Source organism: Adiantum capillus-veneris, chromosome 9, assembly GCF_014529385.1.
Source record: "Adiantum capillus-veneris isolate H3 chromosome 9, ASM1452938v2, whole genome shotgun sequence".
Taxonomy (NCBI): domain Eukaryota; kingdom Viridiplantae; phylum Streptophyta; class Polypodiopsida; order Polypodiales; family Pteridaceae; genus Adiantum; species Adiantum capillus-veneris.
This window is the reverse complement of record NC_140939.1, coordinates 90,623,485-90,643,237: the sequence shown is the minus strand read 5'-3', so window position 1 is coordinate 90,643,237 and position 19,753 is coordinate 90,623,485. Positions and strand designations below refer to the sequence as shown.

At 44.6% G+C, this 19,753-nt stretch overlaps 1 protein-coding gene across 1 annotated transcript; it reads left to right on the top strand.

The window, feature by feature from the left end:
- Positions 1-12,229: 12,229 nt before the first annotated feature.
- LOC147450792 (uncharacterized) lies at positions 12,230-13,106 on the top strand. The gene is made up of 3 exons (XM_086520807.1): positions 12,230-12,576; positions 12,674-12,775; positions 12,877-13,106. The coding sequence occupies exons 1-3, from the start codon at positions 12,337-12,339 to the stop codon at positions 12,919-12,921; spliced, it is 387 nt and encodes a 128-aa protein (XP_086376933.1). The 5' UTR covers positions 12,230-12,336; the 3' UTR covers positions 12,922-13,106.
- The last annotated feature ends 6,647 nt before the right edge of the window (positions 13,107-19,753 follow it).

Below are 19,753 nucleotides of genomic sequence, written 5' to 3'. Positions count from 1 at the left end.
ACCGAACTCGAAGCACTCATGTGGTCAGGTGTTTCTTCTTCCTTGGGGTCATGTGATTTAGGATTGGCTTAGACCTCCTTTTCCCTTGGCACAAGTAGCCCCTTTGGATCACTTAGGAGCCAAGGCAACTCTTTTATTTTTAGATTCCTTGAAGAAGAGAGGCTTTACTAACCTCTTTCCTTCCTTAATATGGATGATTTCTTCGCGGTGGACGTCGATGTAGAGGATTTTCGCTTCTCCTTTACTTCCATTGATGGCACTCATTGATAGAGTGCAGTGGGTGATGGCAATGAGAGCAGCCTGCTATGATCCCTCTGGTGGCTCTTGATTCATGGTTAGAATGAGAGATGCGAGATGGAGAACATACTTCCTGGATGTTGACGGCGGTGTATTCCGGCAGTAGCACTTCGATGAAGGCTCTTAGTGCTTCTTCAATTTCTTCCTCCTCCGGTCTCCAATTGGAGAATTCCCACAGTCACTCGTCCATGGTGGACAACGTGCATCGTTTTCAGCGTTGTAAATTGAAGGATTTCAAGAAGCCCTACTCAGTGGGGGCACTAAATGACAAGCGCAAGTGCAAGGGCAAAACAGACCCCAGAGGCCTCTATGCCAGGCCCGTTTACGTAGAACTCGTCACGGGGAGTGAACAGGGGGCACCACCTAGCTTTGAGCGGCTAGGACGTGGACAATAGCGATTCAAATAACACTAACACATCAGATTGCAGGAGAGAGAGAGAGAGAGAGAGAGAGAGAGAGAGAGAGAGATGGAGACGTGGACGGAGGAGATGAAACCCCTTTGGAATGTGAGGGCAAACTTGTTTCAAGATGGTATTTATGAAACCCTTCGTTTCGAGGAAATGGAGACCGCACACACACACACACACACACACAGACTATATTGCATTCTCTAGGGAAATTCATGTGTGCGAAGATCCTACTCCTGTGCATAGTGACCCTTGGAGTCAGTGTGTGTGTGCATGACTTCTCTTTCAAGTGCTGACCCCCCTAATAGTGACCTCTCTGTGCTCTTTTATAGGTGCAGGCTGCATTAGTTTAGTATAAACTAATTAGGTTTAGGGCCCTAAGCTGGAGAGACAAAGCAGGCAGCCAAGTTCCAGATGGTTGAGTGGTGCTTTGTTTTGGAAGAAATAAGAAAATGATATTCTCCTAGGTGAGCCTTTGTGACCATCACCTAGAGAGAGGTGGAATATACAAATGTTTTTTTTTAACAAAGTTTGGCTTGGAAAATGAAAAGAAAATTACCCTACGGATGTTTACTGAGGAAGTGTATTGTGGATGGGATGCCGACGAATTGCAGGCTTTACTGGTGCGTTCATGTAGCGCACTCGTCAATTTATGTGCCGGCTGGGGCATGCCTTCCGTATCATTCTTTGATTTGCTATCGCCATCGAGTGTTTTTTCTTTGGTCCTTCTTCGTTTGTCGATGCGTTGATGTTCATTTTCTTTTAATTCTTCCTTCTTGTGTGTGTGTGCTTGTGAGTGTGTGTGTGTGTGTGTGTGTGTGTGTGTGTGTGTATGGAAAGAGAGAGAGAGAGAGAGAGGGCTGAATTTTTTTCGCCTTCTTTGACAGAGAGAGAGAGAGAGAGAGAGAGAGAGAGAGAGAGAGAGAGAGAGTTGTGAGGGTGAGTGTGTGTGTGCATGTGTGTATGTACATGTATGTGTTTGTGAATGTGTATGTGTGTGTATGTGTATGGAAAGAGAGAGAGAGAGGGCTGAATTTCCCCCTTGCTGACACAGAACGAGAGAGAGAGAGAGAGAGAGAGAGAGAGAGAGAGAGAGATGGTGAGGTGTGTGTGTATGTGTGTGTGTTTGTTAAGAGAGGGAGAGAGAGAGAGAGAGAGAGAGAGACTATTTTCGCCTTGGATAATGGATGAGAGAGAGATGTATATATGGCGTTTTGGCTGATGATGAACGAGAGAGAGAGAGAGAGAGAGAGAGAGAGAGAGAGAGAGAGGGTGGTGCTAAGCAAGAGAGAGAGAGAGAGGGTCGTGCCAAGGGTGGCAACCCCTTTGTGAGCGCAAGGACAAGGGAGGGGGGTGGTGGCAGCAACCTGCAACAAAAAACACTTATTTATTTATTTATTTATTTTTATAATGCTCCCCCTCTTTGGGGTTAGTGCCCACGGCCGAAGCTTTCGAAAGCCGGCCATCATTGCAAGTCTATGTGATTGCATTTGGAGAGACACCCTCTCTTTGCATCCACCAAAAACAGCCCATCGCTTCTCAATCAATGCATTCCAAGCGACGGCATCCCGGACCGGAAGCTCCTCAGGCACTTTTTGTGCTTTATAAAGTGCACCATATTTGGCATACATGTCAGCAAACCAGTGCCTCTCTCTCTCTCTCTCTCTCTCTCTCTCTCTCTCTCTCTCTCTCTCTCTCTCTCTCTCTCTCTCTCTCTCTCTCTCGCTCTCTCTCTAATAACAGGTCTTGAAGTTCAACTCCTCGTCGGCCAGATCTTTAAGGTCTCTTGGGATAGTTTCCTACGACGTTAAAACTCTCTTCTTCTTCTTCTTCTTCTTCTTCTTTTGTGTGTGTGCGTGCACGCACGTGTGTGTGTGTGTGTGTGCGCGTGCGCGCGTGTGGAAGAGAGAAGCTAGCTACCCATCTGTGTGTGTGTGTGTGTGTGTGTGTGTGTGTGTGTGTGTGTGTAAAGGAGGCAACTGTGAGTCGGCTCGCCTACCCACTCTGTCACGTCGTGCAAGGCACACTGGCCTAAAACGTTGTCGGGTCAAGAAGCAACTGCCTACACATGGGCAAGGCAAGGGACCGGACTCTCTCTCTCTCTCTCTCTCTCTCTCTCTCTCTCTCTCTCTCACACACACACACACACACACACACACACACACACACACACACACACTGCGACTTCTCTCACACACACACTGCGACTGCTCTCACGTCGATACTGAGTCGGTTCTCCTGTCCACTGTCACGTCGCGCAGGGCACACTGGCCTGAAAGGCTATCGAAGGAAGCAGCTGCCTACACGTGGGCGAGGGAAGGGGCCGGAATCCCTCCCCGCTTTATGATAGTATAGATTGGAAAAAAAGTACCTTCTTTTTTCATGAACCTTAACCGGTTTTAAAATCAAATAAAAATTTCTCTCAGTTAAGTGTAAATTTGTCATTGACATGAATTACAACACAGTACCCTCTTGTACGGTTCAGCTCACAATATGATACACTTACATACCTACAACTAGATATTATGTAGTCCTAAAAAAATTTATACCTTTTATCGTGATTCCAAATGCTATCACTTGGGTTCCATAAAATCTAAACCCTCTTGTTGTGTTCAGCTCACAATATGATAGATACACTTACACACCTAAATGCTATCACTTGGGTTCCATATATGCACTCGATTCATAAAATCTAAACCGCAAACCTCAACAAAGTTTGAAGAGACTGAAAATGCAAAGAAAAAGAACTAAAATTAGATGGTTGGAAAGTAGAAGGATGACATGAACTTCCTAAGTACATGACAGTCCCCAGCCACCCACCCGAAGAAGAAAAGACGAGGAAGAGGCCAGGTCTCACGAAAACATCACTGCAGCCCTGATTAATGTTTCAATCTCCAATATGTGCGTTAACATCTCAACATCAAGGACGTGAAGACTCAGCGTCTCCTCTCAACGTCTCCTTTCCTTGCATGTCGGTACTCTGTAATTTGCATCTCTCGGATCTCTCTCATCGGTTGAATCTTCCTACGACGTTAGAACCCCTCTTCAGCTTCTCCACCCTGGTTGAATATATTATAGCTGAGCGCTCTCCTTCTCTGTGATCTCGTTCTCTCTCTAGTCCCCCCAATGGCGACCTCCATTGCGCCCTCAGAATCAGGTAGCTGCATGATTAGGAACCGATTCCTGGAAGCAGAAAATCTTCCTCTAGCTGCTGTTAATGCGGTCGTTAACGTCGCGCACCTGCAAACCAGAAGGAGCATCAATGCTATACTAAGAGCAACTGCCGTCGACGCAGTATATTGTGATCGTCAGCAGCAGCTGGTGCCGAGGCCGCGCCATGGCGCAGCCAGTGACCTGCATGCAGGCGGGTCGACTTGGCACGAACATCAGCAGCTTCCGCATGGACTTGATGCCGCGCTGCTGCCCCGCCACGTGGCGCTGGTGTACGATGGACACAATCGATGGCGAAAGGAGAGAGGGGTGTCCAGGTAGGTGGCCTACGAGCGGCCGCGCTTGGAATTCGATTGTGAAGGCGTCAGCGGTCTCCGCTTTAATCACCACCTTCTTCTTCTCCACCGAGAACTGGGGCCGCCCTTAGGTACTCACCTTACAAGGCACTGGTCACGCGATGCATAGTTATCAGTTACTTTTCGAAAATGAATGTGCCTCTTGCATGGTCTTATTTGTCTTGGGTGATGGTCATGACAGCATAGGATGACCATGCAAAACCAAAGTCAATGAGTAGTCATGTGCAATCGGATTCGCACAACGTGTTAGAAGTTGCAGGTCCTTTGGACTGCATAGCTAGTAGACTGGACCATAGTGTGTAGTTGGGGCCCATATTGCACCTGTGGGAGAAGGCCCCATCTTTGCAAGCCACACTACATGTGATAGTGCTAACTGTAAAAACTTCAATAAGCTGGCCCCAATTAATACTTATGTCCAAATATCTTATGGAACTACGCTGAAAGTGGCATTAATTGCAGAACCCCAAAGCATACTTCTATTATGTTGTAGGACTTTTCTCATCTGACCAAAATAAAGGCATGGTTTTGAGGAAAAGTATCTGATAACTATGCCTCATGTGAATACCCCCTTGCATGCAAATATGCAAGACTCGTGTAACCACCCCCTTATGTGCAACTTTGGAAGTATTCTTGTAACTATTCCAATTTTGATATAGTTGCACCTTGAGATCTAGACTCAGTATATCACAATACGTATAAGAGAGAGATCAATAATTTAAGGTTAATATTGAACATGAGCAATGGTGGAGTAAGGTTAAGGTTTCTGCTCTGTTCCGTTTCGGTTGCTCTGGTCTATTTCAGCTTGCTAGGAAGGTTGCTCTATTCGGGTGGGCGTGGAGGTTGAGGTGTGTAAATGTGAGTAGCGGGTGGGGTTATCCGATCCTAAGCCCAGTTTGAAGCTTTTGAGCTAGAGAGAGCACTGGTGGTGGCTGGAGGCAGGTGGTAGAGACCTGCATTGTCATTCACAAGTGAGCTTAGGGTGTTTGGCTCTCATATCCAAGCTTGTTGACGCTACTGTGACGATGATTATAATCGCTTCTTGGTTTGAAATTATAATCGCTCTTCAACAACGCTTATTATCGTGTTTTCTTTTCACACACTCGGGGGGTTCACTGTTCAGTACCCCTCTATATAACGTGCGTTCAGGGGTATTATAAAAGCCCCCCGGGAGTCCACTATGTGAAAATTGCATGTAACACATACAAACAAGAGGTATTTAAATAATCCCTTACCTGTATATGTTCAAGTATTATATGTACCCTTTATGTATGCTTTTCTGTAGAAAAACTAGCCCTCATTTATGAAAATTTTCACTTTCTCAATTTAAAAACCCTTTATGTAAGTACATTTTTTTGTAACTGTACATAATTATAACTCCCTTATTTTGTTCGCACGTGCTATCTTACATATTTCCTAGTGGACGTCCCAGGTAAAAACCCCTCTTTTAACATGTCTGAATGAATAAAATGACCCCTTATTTTAGGAAATTTTTCCAAAATTGAATATAAAAATCCCTTATTATAATGTATCTAGATCTCTGTTAAATTGCCTAATTTTTTTGCATTTTAAAACCCCTCTTTTCGAACTCATGTTATACATTAACTTGATTACATAGTGCAACCTCCGAGTTCACACATTTGGGGGGGGGGGGATCTTCACACACTACAAGAGGCTCTTCACATTAGCGACGCTCACACAGCGACGCTCAAAAAAAAAATTCCCGGCGTCGCTATGAGCGTCGCAAATTTACAAAGAAATTTGCGACGCTCATAGCGACGCTTATAGCGACGCTCATAGCGACGCCAGCTGGGGTAAAAAAAATAACCGAGCGCGCCCAAAAACTCAGATCTCAGATCTGAGTTTTTCGGCGCCCTCAAGCAAAGAGCAGGTAACGCTCTCCCTCACTCTCTCTCTCTCTCTCTCTCTCTCTCTCTCTCTCTCTCTCTTTTTCTTTTACACACACACACACACACACACACACACACACGAGGAGAGGAAGGAGAGCCAGGTATGCTCCTTCCCTCTCCTCATTCTCATGTTCCCTTCCCCTCTTTCTCTCTCCCTCGCTCTCTCTCTCACACACACACACATACACACACACATATAGTGTTTTTGAGAGAGAGAGAGAGAGAGAGAGAGAGAGAGAGAGAGAGCGAGAGAGAGTGCAAAAACGCACACACATACATAAACAAAGAATGCACACACACATTGAGAGAGAAAAAGAGAGAGAGAGCATGCATAAACAAAAAACGCACGCATTGAGAGAGGAAAAGAGAGAGAGAACATGCATAAACAAAAAACGCACACATTGATAGAGGAAAAGAGAAAGAAAACATGCATACGATCCAAAAAAACGCACACACATTGAGAGAGAAAGAAAGAGAAACTAAGGGAGCGTCGTAGGAAACTAATTAAAATTAAAAGACCTAAAGATCTATCATACTTGGCATGGGTGATAGAAAGGTTATACCATTTATCTCTTTTTATTGGCACACACATCCACACACGCGCACACACACAGGAAGAAGAGAGTTATAACGTCGTAGGAAACTATCTTAAAAGACGTTAAAGATTAGGTTATATGTAGACTTACATTAAATTAGATTTAGGTTTATTTTTAACTAGATTTACGTTTATTTAAGCTAGATTTAGATTTATGTTATATTAGATTAGATGCGGGTCTCCATAGACTGCGATGCCTGCATGAAGCGGGTGAAGAAAGCCCTCAATGGAATATAGGGTATTGCTGCCTTCACTCATAGTGGGCTCCGTCGATCCAAAAGTACTGGTGAAATGTCTTCAGAAGATAGGGAAGAAGGTGGATCTTCAGGGCGGCAAGAGTCACTACATCCCCGACACAATGACCATCTAGACAACCTCTAGTCATTAGACTTACGTTAAATTAGATTTAGCTTTATTTTTAGTTAGATTTACGTTTATTTAGATTTACGCTTATTTACGTTAGATCGAGTCCACGCAAGAATTACTTCGGTTTAGGGTTTAGAGTTAGACGAACAGTGAAAAGATCTACTGTGAAAAGATGTTAAGATGAAGTGAAGTGCTACAGCTAGAGAAGAGGCAAAGGGATTTTGTCCACTACATGCAGTATCATGTAGACGTGGGTGTCTAGATTTCTTGTACCCACAAATATAGGTATTGACCAATAAAGACGAGATTATAACCCGGTGGTTCTGATCTCCGTGCACCTCTAGACCGAGGTGTGCGGGGATTGGACATGACTAGAGAATGTGAGGTAAAGAGAGAGAGAGAGAGAGAGAGAGAGAGAGAGAGAGAGAGAGAGAGAGAGAGATAAGACGAAGAATGCCAATAGAATATTAAATTTGTTGTCTAGGTTATAAGTTTTTTATCCTCATTATGAGTAGCGACGAGGATGTGGGACCGTCCAACCGAAACACCTATCTCTCAACGAGGGTCTTATGTCCTTGTAATCAATGCAAGCATGCTGTGCGACGGACAAGACGTGTTTCTTTGCAGCACGTTCGTGAATTTGGCGAGTTCGATCCATCTATTATAGATCGAGTTGTTGCCAATTATAACTCGTCGGACTCTGACGCTGGCCAACAAGCAGCAATCTTGCAACCCAATAGACGTATTCGCAGGCGCTTTGGTCAAGCAGCATATGTGAGGCCACAAGATGTAGCCTCTGACAGCTCGGGGGATGATCATGCAGAGCACATTCCCAACGAGGCAATGTTTGAGCCCGAGATTGATGAAATGATCGAGACGATCATGGATTCAGAAAGGCTTATCTATGATGATATGAAAAGTGAAGCCGATACATCATTGTATAATGGAGCACGTATGTCTAGATTGAAAGCACTCCTGGTTCTTCTCAACATGCAGGCAAAGTTTGGATGGAGTGACACTAGCGTCACAGCGCTTTTCAGGTGATCTATTACAATTAGTTTACTTTAATAGAACTCTAAATGTATAATGATCTGATAGATTTTTACACGACTGTATCATATTTTTATGTTGTGTAGATTGCTGAAAGAGCACATTCTACCAGCTGACAATGTGATGCCAGATTCCCGAGATGAAGCAAGAAAGATTTTGCGAAACTTGGGGATGGATTACAATTCTATCCACGCTTGTCCTAATGACTGCATTCTTTTCAGAGGGGAATACACAGACATGGAGAAGTGTCCGAAATGTGATTCCGAAAGATATCGAGTAGATCTCCACGGGACAAAAATTCCACAAAAGGTTTTGCGACATTTTCCTTTGCTTCCTCGCATCAAGCATTTCTTCGAATGTAAGTCCATGGCCGCCCTAGCATCATGGCATGAGGAGAATAAATCTTCGGATGGTGTGCTACGAATTCCTGCAGATTGCGCAGCCTGGAAACATATAGATGGAACATGGTCGGATTTTGCCAGGGAAGCTCGAAATTTGCGCTTAGGCCTGGCTATGGATGGCGTAAATCCATTTGGTCAAAGATCAACATCTTACAGTGTATGGCCCGTTGTCATCGTCAACTACAACATTCCCCCGTGGTTGACTACGAAGAAGGGGCACCTATGGCTAAGCTTGATTGTGCCAGGGCGATATAAAGTGGGGAATATGGATGTGTATCTTCGTCCACTATTGGAAGAGCTACAACAATTGTGGATTGGCATAGAGGTGGTGGATATGAGCCGACACACAGGACGACGGAATGCTTTGATCAGAGGTATTCTAATGTGGACCATGCATGACTATCCCGGGCTAACAGAATGCTCAGGTGATCTATTGACACTCCTCTCTCAGACACTGTAAATCTTGTTTTTCCCCATAGTTGATCTATTATCATGTGTATACATGCAGGGCTTCAAACAAGCGGATACAGAGCATGTGTCACATGTGGACCTAGACTGAATGCACGTAGGGCACCCTCACTGAAGAAGCAAATCTACGAAGGTCATCAAGCGTATCTTCCGGAGAATCATGTGTTACGCGACGGCTTTTTGGGAAGAGAGCCACCAAGGATGTCTGCACAAGCATGGTTAGAGCAGAAGGAGATGTGCGATGACGGATTGCCTCCAGGGATGAAGAGACTATCTCTATGGTACGAGTTACCATACTGGCCTCGACTCGTGATCAATCACTTGCTCGATCCAATGCACATATTCAAGAATGTGGGTAATCTACTATGGGACCATTTGACCGGCAAGAAAGATACTTTGGGAGCCAGAGTTGACCTTAGAAATGTGGATCGTATGGAGCAATATTGGCCGCAAACAGCGTCTGATGGATCGATAAAACTTCCTAAAGCACCATGGATTTTCACAGGAGCCCAAGAACGCAAAGTAAAAGAGGCCATTCGATCTTTGCGGACCCCCACTGGCGTAATGCACTCGCTCCGAACGTGTTTTACTAAAGAAGGAAAGCTTACCGGTTTGAAGTCACACGATTGGCATAAAATGTGTCAGGTACGTTCATAGTGGACTTTAATATCATTGCATAAAATGTGGACTTTAATATCATTGCTGCACATACTTTACAGTTTATTTTACCGGTTGCCATTGAGGGATGTTTGTCTCTCGACATCCGTAACACAATCTACAAACTTGCAAAGCTGGTGCAATGGATCTCACAAAAGGAGATCGACGTAGACTCCATACCATTCGCCAAACTAAATGCTGCGGAGCTTGTGTGCATGTTTGAGAAACATTTTCCTACTACAATGCTAACCATTCAGGTGCATCTTCTTATTCACATAGTTGATGAGGTGGAAATAGCTGGCACAGTTCATTCCAGATGGATGTTCTTCTTAGAGCGTTTCATGAAAACGCTTAAGGGATATGTGCGTCAAAAGGCACGTCCGGAGGGTAGCATGGCAGAAGGTTGGTTGGTATCAGAGTCCCTAGTGTACATTGGAGAGTGGCTAGACGGATTTGATAAATCCCGGGACACGCTATGGCGAACCATAGATGATGAGCGCATATCTGGGATTGTCATGTGCAATCTCGGTGTTGAGAAGAAGATGACGGAAGATCTAGAGGCTAAAATCAACCGATTTTGCATGCTTCACAATCCAGTGATGCAAAAGTGGATTTCACAATATGAGGATGCAAAGCAAGAGCGACAAAGGGCACGAATCGAGTGGAGACGGGGAAGACGACCACCGATGCACTATCCAGCGGTTCTGGAGAGCCTACCAACCTTCATGAGCTTAAGATGGTTGCACAACCAATTGAAAAGCGCACAACAATGCGGTGACGAAGTGACTGAAGAAGAGTGGGAGTACTCTCGGGGTTGCGCGACCAAGGTAAGTTTGCAATGTACGACTAGCAAGTGACTTTATTTATAAACGTTTGAACGGCCACTCATAATCTTTGTTCGTTGTAGTATAAGTCATACACAGCAGCATGGTGTAAAGGTCGACATTTTAGGGTGGAACGAATCGACAAAAAGCGTTTTACTCAAGATTGTGGAATCATGGCAAAATTTGAACAGTCTAGTCGACGACGTTCCTCTGATGCAGATCCCGTGGTGGCGGAACTCACTTACTTCGGCACGCTGCAAGAGATTTTGAGGATCGATTACAGAGGATTTTTTGTCGACTTGTTCGACGTGCAATGGTTCAAGATAATCATGGAGGGTCGAAACGCTACTGTGCGTAGAGGAGAGTCTGGTTTTCTTGAGGTGGATTCTACTAAGAAATGGACTGACCTAAGAGACACTTTCGTACTACCCGAGCATTGTGAACAAGTAAGTATATAAATAGTTAACATCCCCCTTTTACAAGTTATGTGCTTGAAAGCTCTCATGTAAGTTATGTGGCTCTGGCAGGTAGTATTTCATCCTACAAAGTCTACATCAAACTGGTGGTACGTCATAGAGGTAGCCCCTCGTAGTGCAAGGACGTATGAAGGCTACCATGTGCCAATCACAACGACATCAATGGAGGAGATCAGAGAAGATGCTCAATCAGAAGCCGCTGCGGTGGTGCCAGACGAGCATCAAGATGCTACTACTCTATATGGGGTGCATGCAGAGGAGCTACAAAATGAAACAGAGGATATGTGTTTAAACGGAGAGCTCTATATAGATATAGGAAGTTATGCTGAGTTATGCGAGGATGAGAGAGAGATCTCTTAAAGCCACAAATATTGTATTTGAACAATTTTGCTCCGTGCTGTAAAAGCTCTAGCTCTCTAAGTAGCTTCCATGGTGTGTAACGCTCTTTTCTACTCGCGCTCACATCTTTTGATTGAAAATTCTGAGTTTTCGACTTGCCTCTTCTACCACTCGATTCATTGCGTCATTGTATTTATATGCGTCATTACGTCATTGTATTTAATGGTCTTTGCGTCATTGTCTACTCTATTCATTCAATATTAAGTTTAAATATTCGTGTGTTTAATGCAGGTATGGATGATGAGGAGTTTCTTTCTTCTTTGTCACCGCAGCAGAGACAGTGGTACGTGGAGCGTCATCGCTCTGGCGCATCATCGCGCGTTCCTACTCCATCCGCATCTCCCTCTCTTTCGGAGCATTCGGCGCGCTCCGAAGCTTCGGCGTCGACGAGACGAGCGTCACACTGGTCTAGACACCGGCGCTCTAGTGGTGGCGGTGGCGGTTGTTGTGGGGATTCCGCCACCGATGCCTCCACACCGCCTCGTGTTCGACGAGGCTCTTTACCCTCCCCTTCTTTGCCCGCCCCCACACCAGCCACAGCATCGCCGTCTACGCCAGGTTTTGCACGGCTGACTGTTCCTAGAAGCTACACACCTCTACCTACTCCGCCAGGAGCCACCCCACTCGACACTCCTCGCTTCGGGGCCCAGACGCCGGTGGAGACACCTGACGTCCGTACCCCCATCGACACGCCGCTAGAGACCCCTGCCGGGACACCCAGGTTCACGCGTCACCGGCCAGAGGGCTTGCCTTACTCCGTCGACATCAGCGGCGGCATCATCATGGATGATGACGGCAAGAAGGTGATCTCGCGCATGCGTGGTCTTTGCTCTCAGCTGTTTAGACACTATATACTAAACAAATGGAGTGAAGTACCAAGTGATTTAAAAAACAGAGTCATCAGCATACTTCATGATGAGTTTCCCGTTCCAACACGGGATCAGCGCTTCAATGAAGACCTGATGAAGATTCGAATGCGCGAATACTGCAAACACAAGCGTTCCGAAGTGCAAAAAGCAATCAAGAATGGGTGGAATAGGCCAGATTGGCTGGCCAAAGAAGATTGGAAGAATGCGAAGAAAGCAGCGCGCGAGAATCCCGACAAGTGGAAGCAACAAAAGGATGCAGCCAGAGCGCGAGTAGAGGCAGGGAGCTCGCACCACTTGGGGAGCGGTGGATGGGCATCATTTGAGGCCGATTTTGTAAGTCTTTTCACATTGCTCTTTATGCATGTTCGATAGTTTAGGGTTTATGAGTTTTTTAGTTCTAACATAATGAAATCTTTGTATGTTTTGACAGTGGTCGATGACAGGACGTGATCCCACACCGTACGAGCGCGAGTACGCAGGCAGGAAGGGCTTAAACGCCCTGATGGACATTCTCAGTTCTCGCGGCGGCATGGTTAGTATTAGGGTTTACTCTTTTTTATTTTTTGTATTGTTTTATAAATGTCGTTATATGTTTATACTTACTGAAAACTGTCTTATTGTCTTTTTTTGCAGAATCCGACAGATACGCCGCTTGGACGCGATGAGACGTTTGATTAGACGACGTCAGTTTAGCCGAAGCTAGATAGCATTAGTTTAGGGTTTCTCATAGCTTATGTATCATGAGACGGATTTTATACGTCTTTTTGAACCATGTATATTATTACATTTGTCACCGCAATTCCTTTTGCCAATCAATTCTTTATGCCTATGATGTTGTACAATTGTCATTATTACATTTGCCAATCAATTCAGTTTGTCTATGATGTGTACAATTGTCAATTTTGCAAACAATGCGTCTTGTGGGTGACTATTTTGGGTCTATTATTTACCTTTGCACTTTTTTAAAAAGTGAATCAAGTACAATATGGTTGATGGGTGGCAGGGCATTCAATGCTCTGCCACCAAAAAAATTTTCTCTCAGGCGTCGCTATAAGCGTCGCTATTTATGGCTCTGTAGCGTCGCTATATGCGTCGCTATACTCTTCTGTGAGAGCGTCGCTATAAGCGTCGCTATAGGCGTCGCTATGAGCGTCGCTATAGGCGTCGCTATGAGCGTCGCTATATAGCGACGCCTATAGCGACGGCTATAGCGACGCATATAGCGACGCTCTCGTAGCGACGCTTTTAGCGACGGTTATAGCGACGCCGGGGGTTATAAAAACCCAGTGTATTTCCGTCGCTAAGAGCGTCACAAGAGCACATAACCTCTTGTAGTGACAGACATGAACCCCAATGGGTGTATGTCTGATATGCAAGACGATGGTGCAGGGGAGAGTGCAACATGTATAGTGAACTACAAAGGGGGAATGAGGAATTGATGTGGATCAAGTCAAACCTATTGTGATGGAATCTAGCAAGGACACTTATCCACTAGTGACACCATGCTGCTAGATGGTGGGGTTAACTGCATGGGAGACTCGAGCACAAAGGGTGACATAGCCATGCAAGAGAGGTCAACTCCTACTAACTTCATAATCAAGACGTTGTCTGCCTTCTAATGAGAAACAAGGTCCCATTCACATGAATCCTAGTAGTTCAAAAGCTTAATCACAAGTGTCTTTTGCGAATGTTTTCAAAGGGGTTAATCATTCTGATACAGCAAGTGGGGACCCGGATAGGCAAAGCAAGGTTCCTTTGTCAACTCGTCTCGAAAAAACTGGACAAATGATATGTCATTAGAGACCCTCTCAGTGCTATCTGGTATAGAGATTCTCAGACAAAAGAGAGAGCTCGGAGCTGCTAGATTAGAAATTGAGGGAAGTCACGAGGCAACTAACATTAGGGCTTGCTGGTGTGAAAATATTTTTGAGTGAAGTGGATTCTACTACAGCATCGGAAGAGAATCAAATGGAAAAAATGTACAATGACCTGATGGAAACTCTGCCCTAGCAGCTGTTAAATAATGACTCTATCACAAAAAAAAAATCAGATTGAGATATCAAGGAGGAGTCAGTTATGCAAGCAAAACTCACTTTAATCTTTGGATTTAGTGAGAGGATCCCAAATCCACAGGAATTGATCTAGTGGCTGCAACGCACACATGTTATTGACCAGGTAGGAGAAACCGACCATGTGACTTACCTAGCCAAGGGTTTTTTCGTAGCTACATTCAAGGAAGCTGTTATAGTTGCTAAGGTTCTAGGTAAGAGTCCCTAGTGATCAGCAAAGTTAAGGTCTATGTATTTCCCTAGAACCCTTTGTTCGACTCACAAGAGTCTCTACAAGGAATTCACCCTATATATGGGTGGAATTCGTAGGCCTTTTAAGTTGGCTATGGGACAACCTTAGAGATTTGGGGAGTTTCGTGGGTACCCCTTTGTTTGTTCCAACCAAGAGAGGCCTTGTTCAAAGCTCAAATAGAGTTTTCATCATATAAAATGTCTCCAACCCCACCCCCAAAAAAAAGGTTTTCGATGCCAGCATGGGAGTTAAGATAATTTTGCTACAGTTTGGGACATGTTTTGAATGCAACAAGTTCGGCCATTTTGAATGATATTGCCCGCTAAGTCCTAAAGCATGGGAGGGAGAGAAGAAAATAGAATTCTCTCAGAAAATTGACAACAAAATTGAAGAAACATCCCAGTTCCTTATGCAGGTAGAGCCCGATACTGCAGTGCCATCTCAAGTCCCTCAAGTGCAAAAAAGTATGTTTTAGAATACAAAGCCTCGTCTCTTTACTGTGACCTTAAATACTGTCCCCCTTTCCCCATCAGCCCTTTTCTTTAAGTGATCTCTTGGAACATGAAAGGTACAAAGACAAGGGAGAAACAAGAACAACTTTGGCATGTAATGAAGAGGAGAAGAGGAAATATCCTACTGTGTATCCAAGAACACCACCTTGATGTCTCTTCTCTAAGAAAGCAGTCTCTTGGGGATTTTTGTTTTTCTATGGTAATGCTATAGACAGGTCTAGTGGGGTCCTGGCTGGATTTCATAGCGACTCGAGCCAAAAAATTGTCATTTAGCACCCACCCGGGAGGGCACTGGGTGTGTCGGTCAAGCTAAACAGGTCTAATCATTCATGTGTATGTACCCATGATTCCAAAAGTAGAAGAAATCTTTGGAATGACCTCTCCCAATTGCAAACTGAGGGGGAATTTTGCGAGTAGGGGACTTTAACATGGTGTACTCAAGACAAGACCGGAGCGGTCCTTCAAACATTCTTTCAAGAGGGAGATTGAGAAATGGCTAACTTTGGAGGAAAAAATGGGTGCTTTTTGATGCTTGGAACATTGGTCCTGTAACATTTAATGGCCTAATAACTTGTGTGTAGCGGAAATTATCATGAACATAGTGGGCATTTCATTAGAATAGATTCCTAATGAGAATTACAAGAGTGCTTGGGTGGAGAGAGCAACAAAAAAACATAACACCTAGTTAGATAGCATCAACAATACTTTCAAAAGAGAGAGAAATTAAGCAATTGACAACAGTTGAGGACCGGATTTGCATGGAGCCGGTCCCCCCTCCAAAAGGCTTTGTATTATGGTTTCTCCCATCAAGAGAGACATTGTACAATACAATTCTTTGTGTTCCTTCAAGACTAGCTAGTGCAATGAAGATGAAAGCTTCATGCACTAAGCAAAACACTTAGCAAACATAACATCAATTATCCCCGTTCTCAGACCCAAGACCTCACACACCTTCGAAGATGGTGAGAGCTAGCAGGGTATGAGAGTAGATTGAGAGGAAGAAGGAGTATCTTACGAGAAAGATGTACATCTCCTCACATAATCACTCATATTAGCATAGCTCAGCTTAGTAATTAGCATGGTAGAGGAGATGAGCATGCATTGAAGCTTGGCTCTTGGTTGGATTTGCATCCACATGCCAAGAGTGTGTCAATGTAGGCTTCTATCTCACAAGCTTGGAGTAGGTGATGAGCTCTCCATTAAAGCTTGGGAAGAGATAGTCTTCTTTGCTTCACACATAGACTGTGTGTGAGTGTGTGTGTGATAATGCCTTACAAAAATCAGCCCCCCCCCCTCTCTCTTGGGCAAGCCCTCTTGCTATTTACTCTTGTAGGCTCCCAATTGGACCTCCCCAAGTCAAAGCCAATGGCTATTAAGCAGCATAAGTGATAGCCTTCTGACATGTGTCCCCGTTTCCCCTTTTGTGAGAGCTTAATCAATTAAACTTAATTGATTTAAATGAATTAAATCCCAATTGGACCTTTCCCCATTCTGACCAATAGGAATTAAGTAGCCCATTGGGCTGCTCAATTCCTATTAGACCCCGTCACGGGCTGTCCAATAATCATCCAGGAGACTTAATTTTCATTGGGTCTTTTTATTAAGTGTTTTTAAATTAATCAAACTAGATTTACTCTAGCCTAATTCTCATTGGTCCACCTCTAAGGCCATCCAATAGGAATTGGGTACACCTTGTGGGCATCTGGCCTAGGGAGCTGACATGTGTCCCTCATTCCCTTTGTGTAAAGGGAGCTTGTGTGTGTGTGTGTGTGTGTGTGTGTGTGTGTGTGTGTGTGGATTTCTCTCTCATCCCCTAGAAGAAAGGCTCGCCCCCTCCCATGTAGGGATATGCAAATACTTTTTTTACACACACAAAGCATCCAATTCCCCTAGGGTTGACCTTTGGACATAACCTTTGAATTTTGGAACCTTAGCATTTTGGAAGTCTTAATGGGCTGAACCTTAGGGTCTTTTTAGCCCATTGTTTCACATGGCTCTTTTGCAGATGGCCCCCCTTTTGGATCCTTATTTTCCCTCCTTTGGATCCCTACTGTGGCCGGTCTACTAACTTAACCAATATTCTATCTTTTTCTCCCCTGGCACTTCCCCACATTAAATGATCAGTTTAATATGAGAAAATCATTTAGGAGAATTAGATATTGATTATTATGACAGGTCCTTAGAGAGATGTTTTAGGATTCACCTGTCATTGTCTTCATTCAACCCAATCAACTTCTAGGCTTGACAGGCTTTACTTTTTACACAATACCGACTAGGTTCCATCATCGCTTCATATTACCTTAGAAGAATTCTTGTTCACGTTAAAGAAGATGGGCAAGGAAAAATTGCCAAGCTGGGATGGGATCACTACAAAATTCTGTCTTGAATTCTAGATGGATTTGGAGCTGTCCTTTTTGTCCATGATTAGCAAGGCCTTCATCTATAGCAAGCTTGAGCCAAGTGTAAGAAGAGACTAATCAAACCCATCCCTAAGCACGTTCACAACTTAAACACTAGAGACCAATCGCCATGTTGAGTGTGGTGTACATGGTCTTGGCAAACGTAATAGCTAAAAGAATTATCTCCTATTTTGATGAAAGTCATTTCCCCCCATCATCATAAATTTATTAAGGGAAGATCTATCTATGATAATATTCTAGCAGCCATAATTGGGATGGAATATGCCAGGTTCTCCAAGCAAGAGTGTATATTGTCACAACTATGTCTCGACAAGGCTTATGATAGAATAGCGTGGTCAAAGGCAGCTCACCCTAGGCAAAGGCAGCTCATCCGAGCTTCTCTTCAACTCAAGATTATTTGGCTCATTTGAAGTCAAGAGATCCATTCGTCAAGGCTGTCCCTTGGCCCTTGTTTGGTTTTTTGCATGCACCTATCCTCTAATAGCCTTGTTAAGTTGCTGGAGCAGGCAAGTGCTAGGGGGTAGATCCAAGGAGTGAAAGTCCAAAATGATAATCAATTTCTAATTAAGATGTTTGCAGATGCTTCATTACTATACTTGCAAGATGAACACAACAATTTCAAAAATGAAAGGACAACGGAACTGGAACATGCTCATCACCACCCATCCATGCCCTATGTAGACCCTTGGACTTCTAAATATAGGGACACCCTTGACTGCATGTCCGTCCTGGCCCTTGGCCGTGCCTGGTCCTACCCTTGGCATGACATTACTCCCCCTTGGAGAAGTAGGGTCTATATAGGGAATGGCTGGGTGGTGATGAGCATGTTCCAGTTCCCTTGTCCTTTCACTGGTATCAGAGCTTAGGAGAGAGGAGCCATGGAAGGGGGAAAGGTCTCTCTCGGTTGCTCTCTCAATCTCAGCGTGAGGCATGGCCTCTCTCTTGCATCGGAGTCTTCTCTCTCTTCCTCGTTTTCAGCAGTAGAACACACATGCATGGAGGCCAAGCCGTGGTTATCAAGGTGGCTATGCAAGAGGTCGTGGCCGAGGCACCCTGCGTGTGCAGACGCTCTTGCTAGGCAGGAAGGCCGAGGCCACAAGGGGAGATTACCGGCACGTGGGCAAGCCTGCTTAGCGAGAGGAAGGTTCGATTTTGACCTGCATGACACCCTGCATGGAGAAGTTCTACAGATGCACGCTAGCCTATGCAGGAAACTTCACTTCTGCTACACGGCAGTAAGATGACCACACGAGCGTAGAAGATCTCCTTCTTGCCTGCACAGTTGGCCGCCATCACTCAGTAAGCTGCCATGTTTTTTTAAAATTATTTTGTTATGTTTTTTTCTACTAGGGCACCCTATTTTGGGTTGCCACTCTTGCTAAGAGCTACGGCTCATGCTGGATATGCTATGCATATGAGGCCACCTCCTGTGGATGAGCTGAAACCATGACCAAAGGGCCATGTTGCATGGTTGCATGCACAACCAAGAAAGGCGGAACACTGGCTCTCACGTGATCATGCAAGCTTGAGTATTTTCGACATCCGGTCACCAAGGCAAGTTGCATTAAGTTATTTATGCGGTAAGCAATAAATTTCAATTTTCTTTGTTATTTTCCTCAAGCACATGTTGCAACCCGCCTGACATACAGCTTGTGCCAATCATGTGGTTCTCATACTCACGTGCGCGTATGGGTTTAGCAAACTTTGATTGCCCCGAGACCACTGATTGTGTTAATGACCAGCATCAAGCATGGCTTGAGTATGACATGGTTATGATGTTTCTAAATGGTTAATGTTCGTTGCAACCTTTTTCCTTACGCAAGTACAACTTGATTCTGTAACAGCAAGGTTGTGCATTGCTTAGGAAGCGTATTCTTCAGATAGAGGAAGTATCACCTCTATTGCATAGCTCCCGCATGCATCACAGGATAGTGCATCTCTATTGATTATCTCTATATGCATCAGAGAAAATGCATCTTCTTCACTCCAAGCACAAGCACGGCTTGTGACAGTTATTTGAAGCATTAAATTTTGTTGCATACATTGTTGGTAAAAGCCCAAAGATAAGCTTGCAAACCCAAATCAAGCACGGCTTGACTCCCAACCACCTGGCTCCGAAGCACGGCTTCTCAGCAATTCAATTTTTGTGCCAATGGACTCTCAAGGAGATCGGCACACCATGTGGCTTGCCTTTATGAAGGGTGCATAGAGCTCGGCATGGCCGACTTCTTGTCACTGCTTCTAGCAGCAAGCAAAGATACTCGCCACACGGCACTA

Excerpts from the sequence above, each read along its gene's own strand:
- LOC147450792 (XM_086520807.1), top strand. The coding sequence starts at position 12,337 with ATGAAGATTCGAATGCGCGAATACTGCAAACACAAGCGTTCCGAAGTG. Across the intron at positions 12,577-12,673 it reads CATCATTTGAGGCCGATTTT|TGGTCGATGACAGGACGTGA; the intron begins GTAAGTCTTTTC and ends ATGTTTTGACAG. Across the intron at positions 12,776-12,876 it reads TCAGTTCTCGCGGCGGCATG|AATCCGACAGATACGCCGCT; the intron begins GTTAGTATTAGG and ends CTTTTTTTGCAG.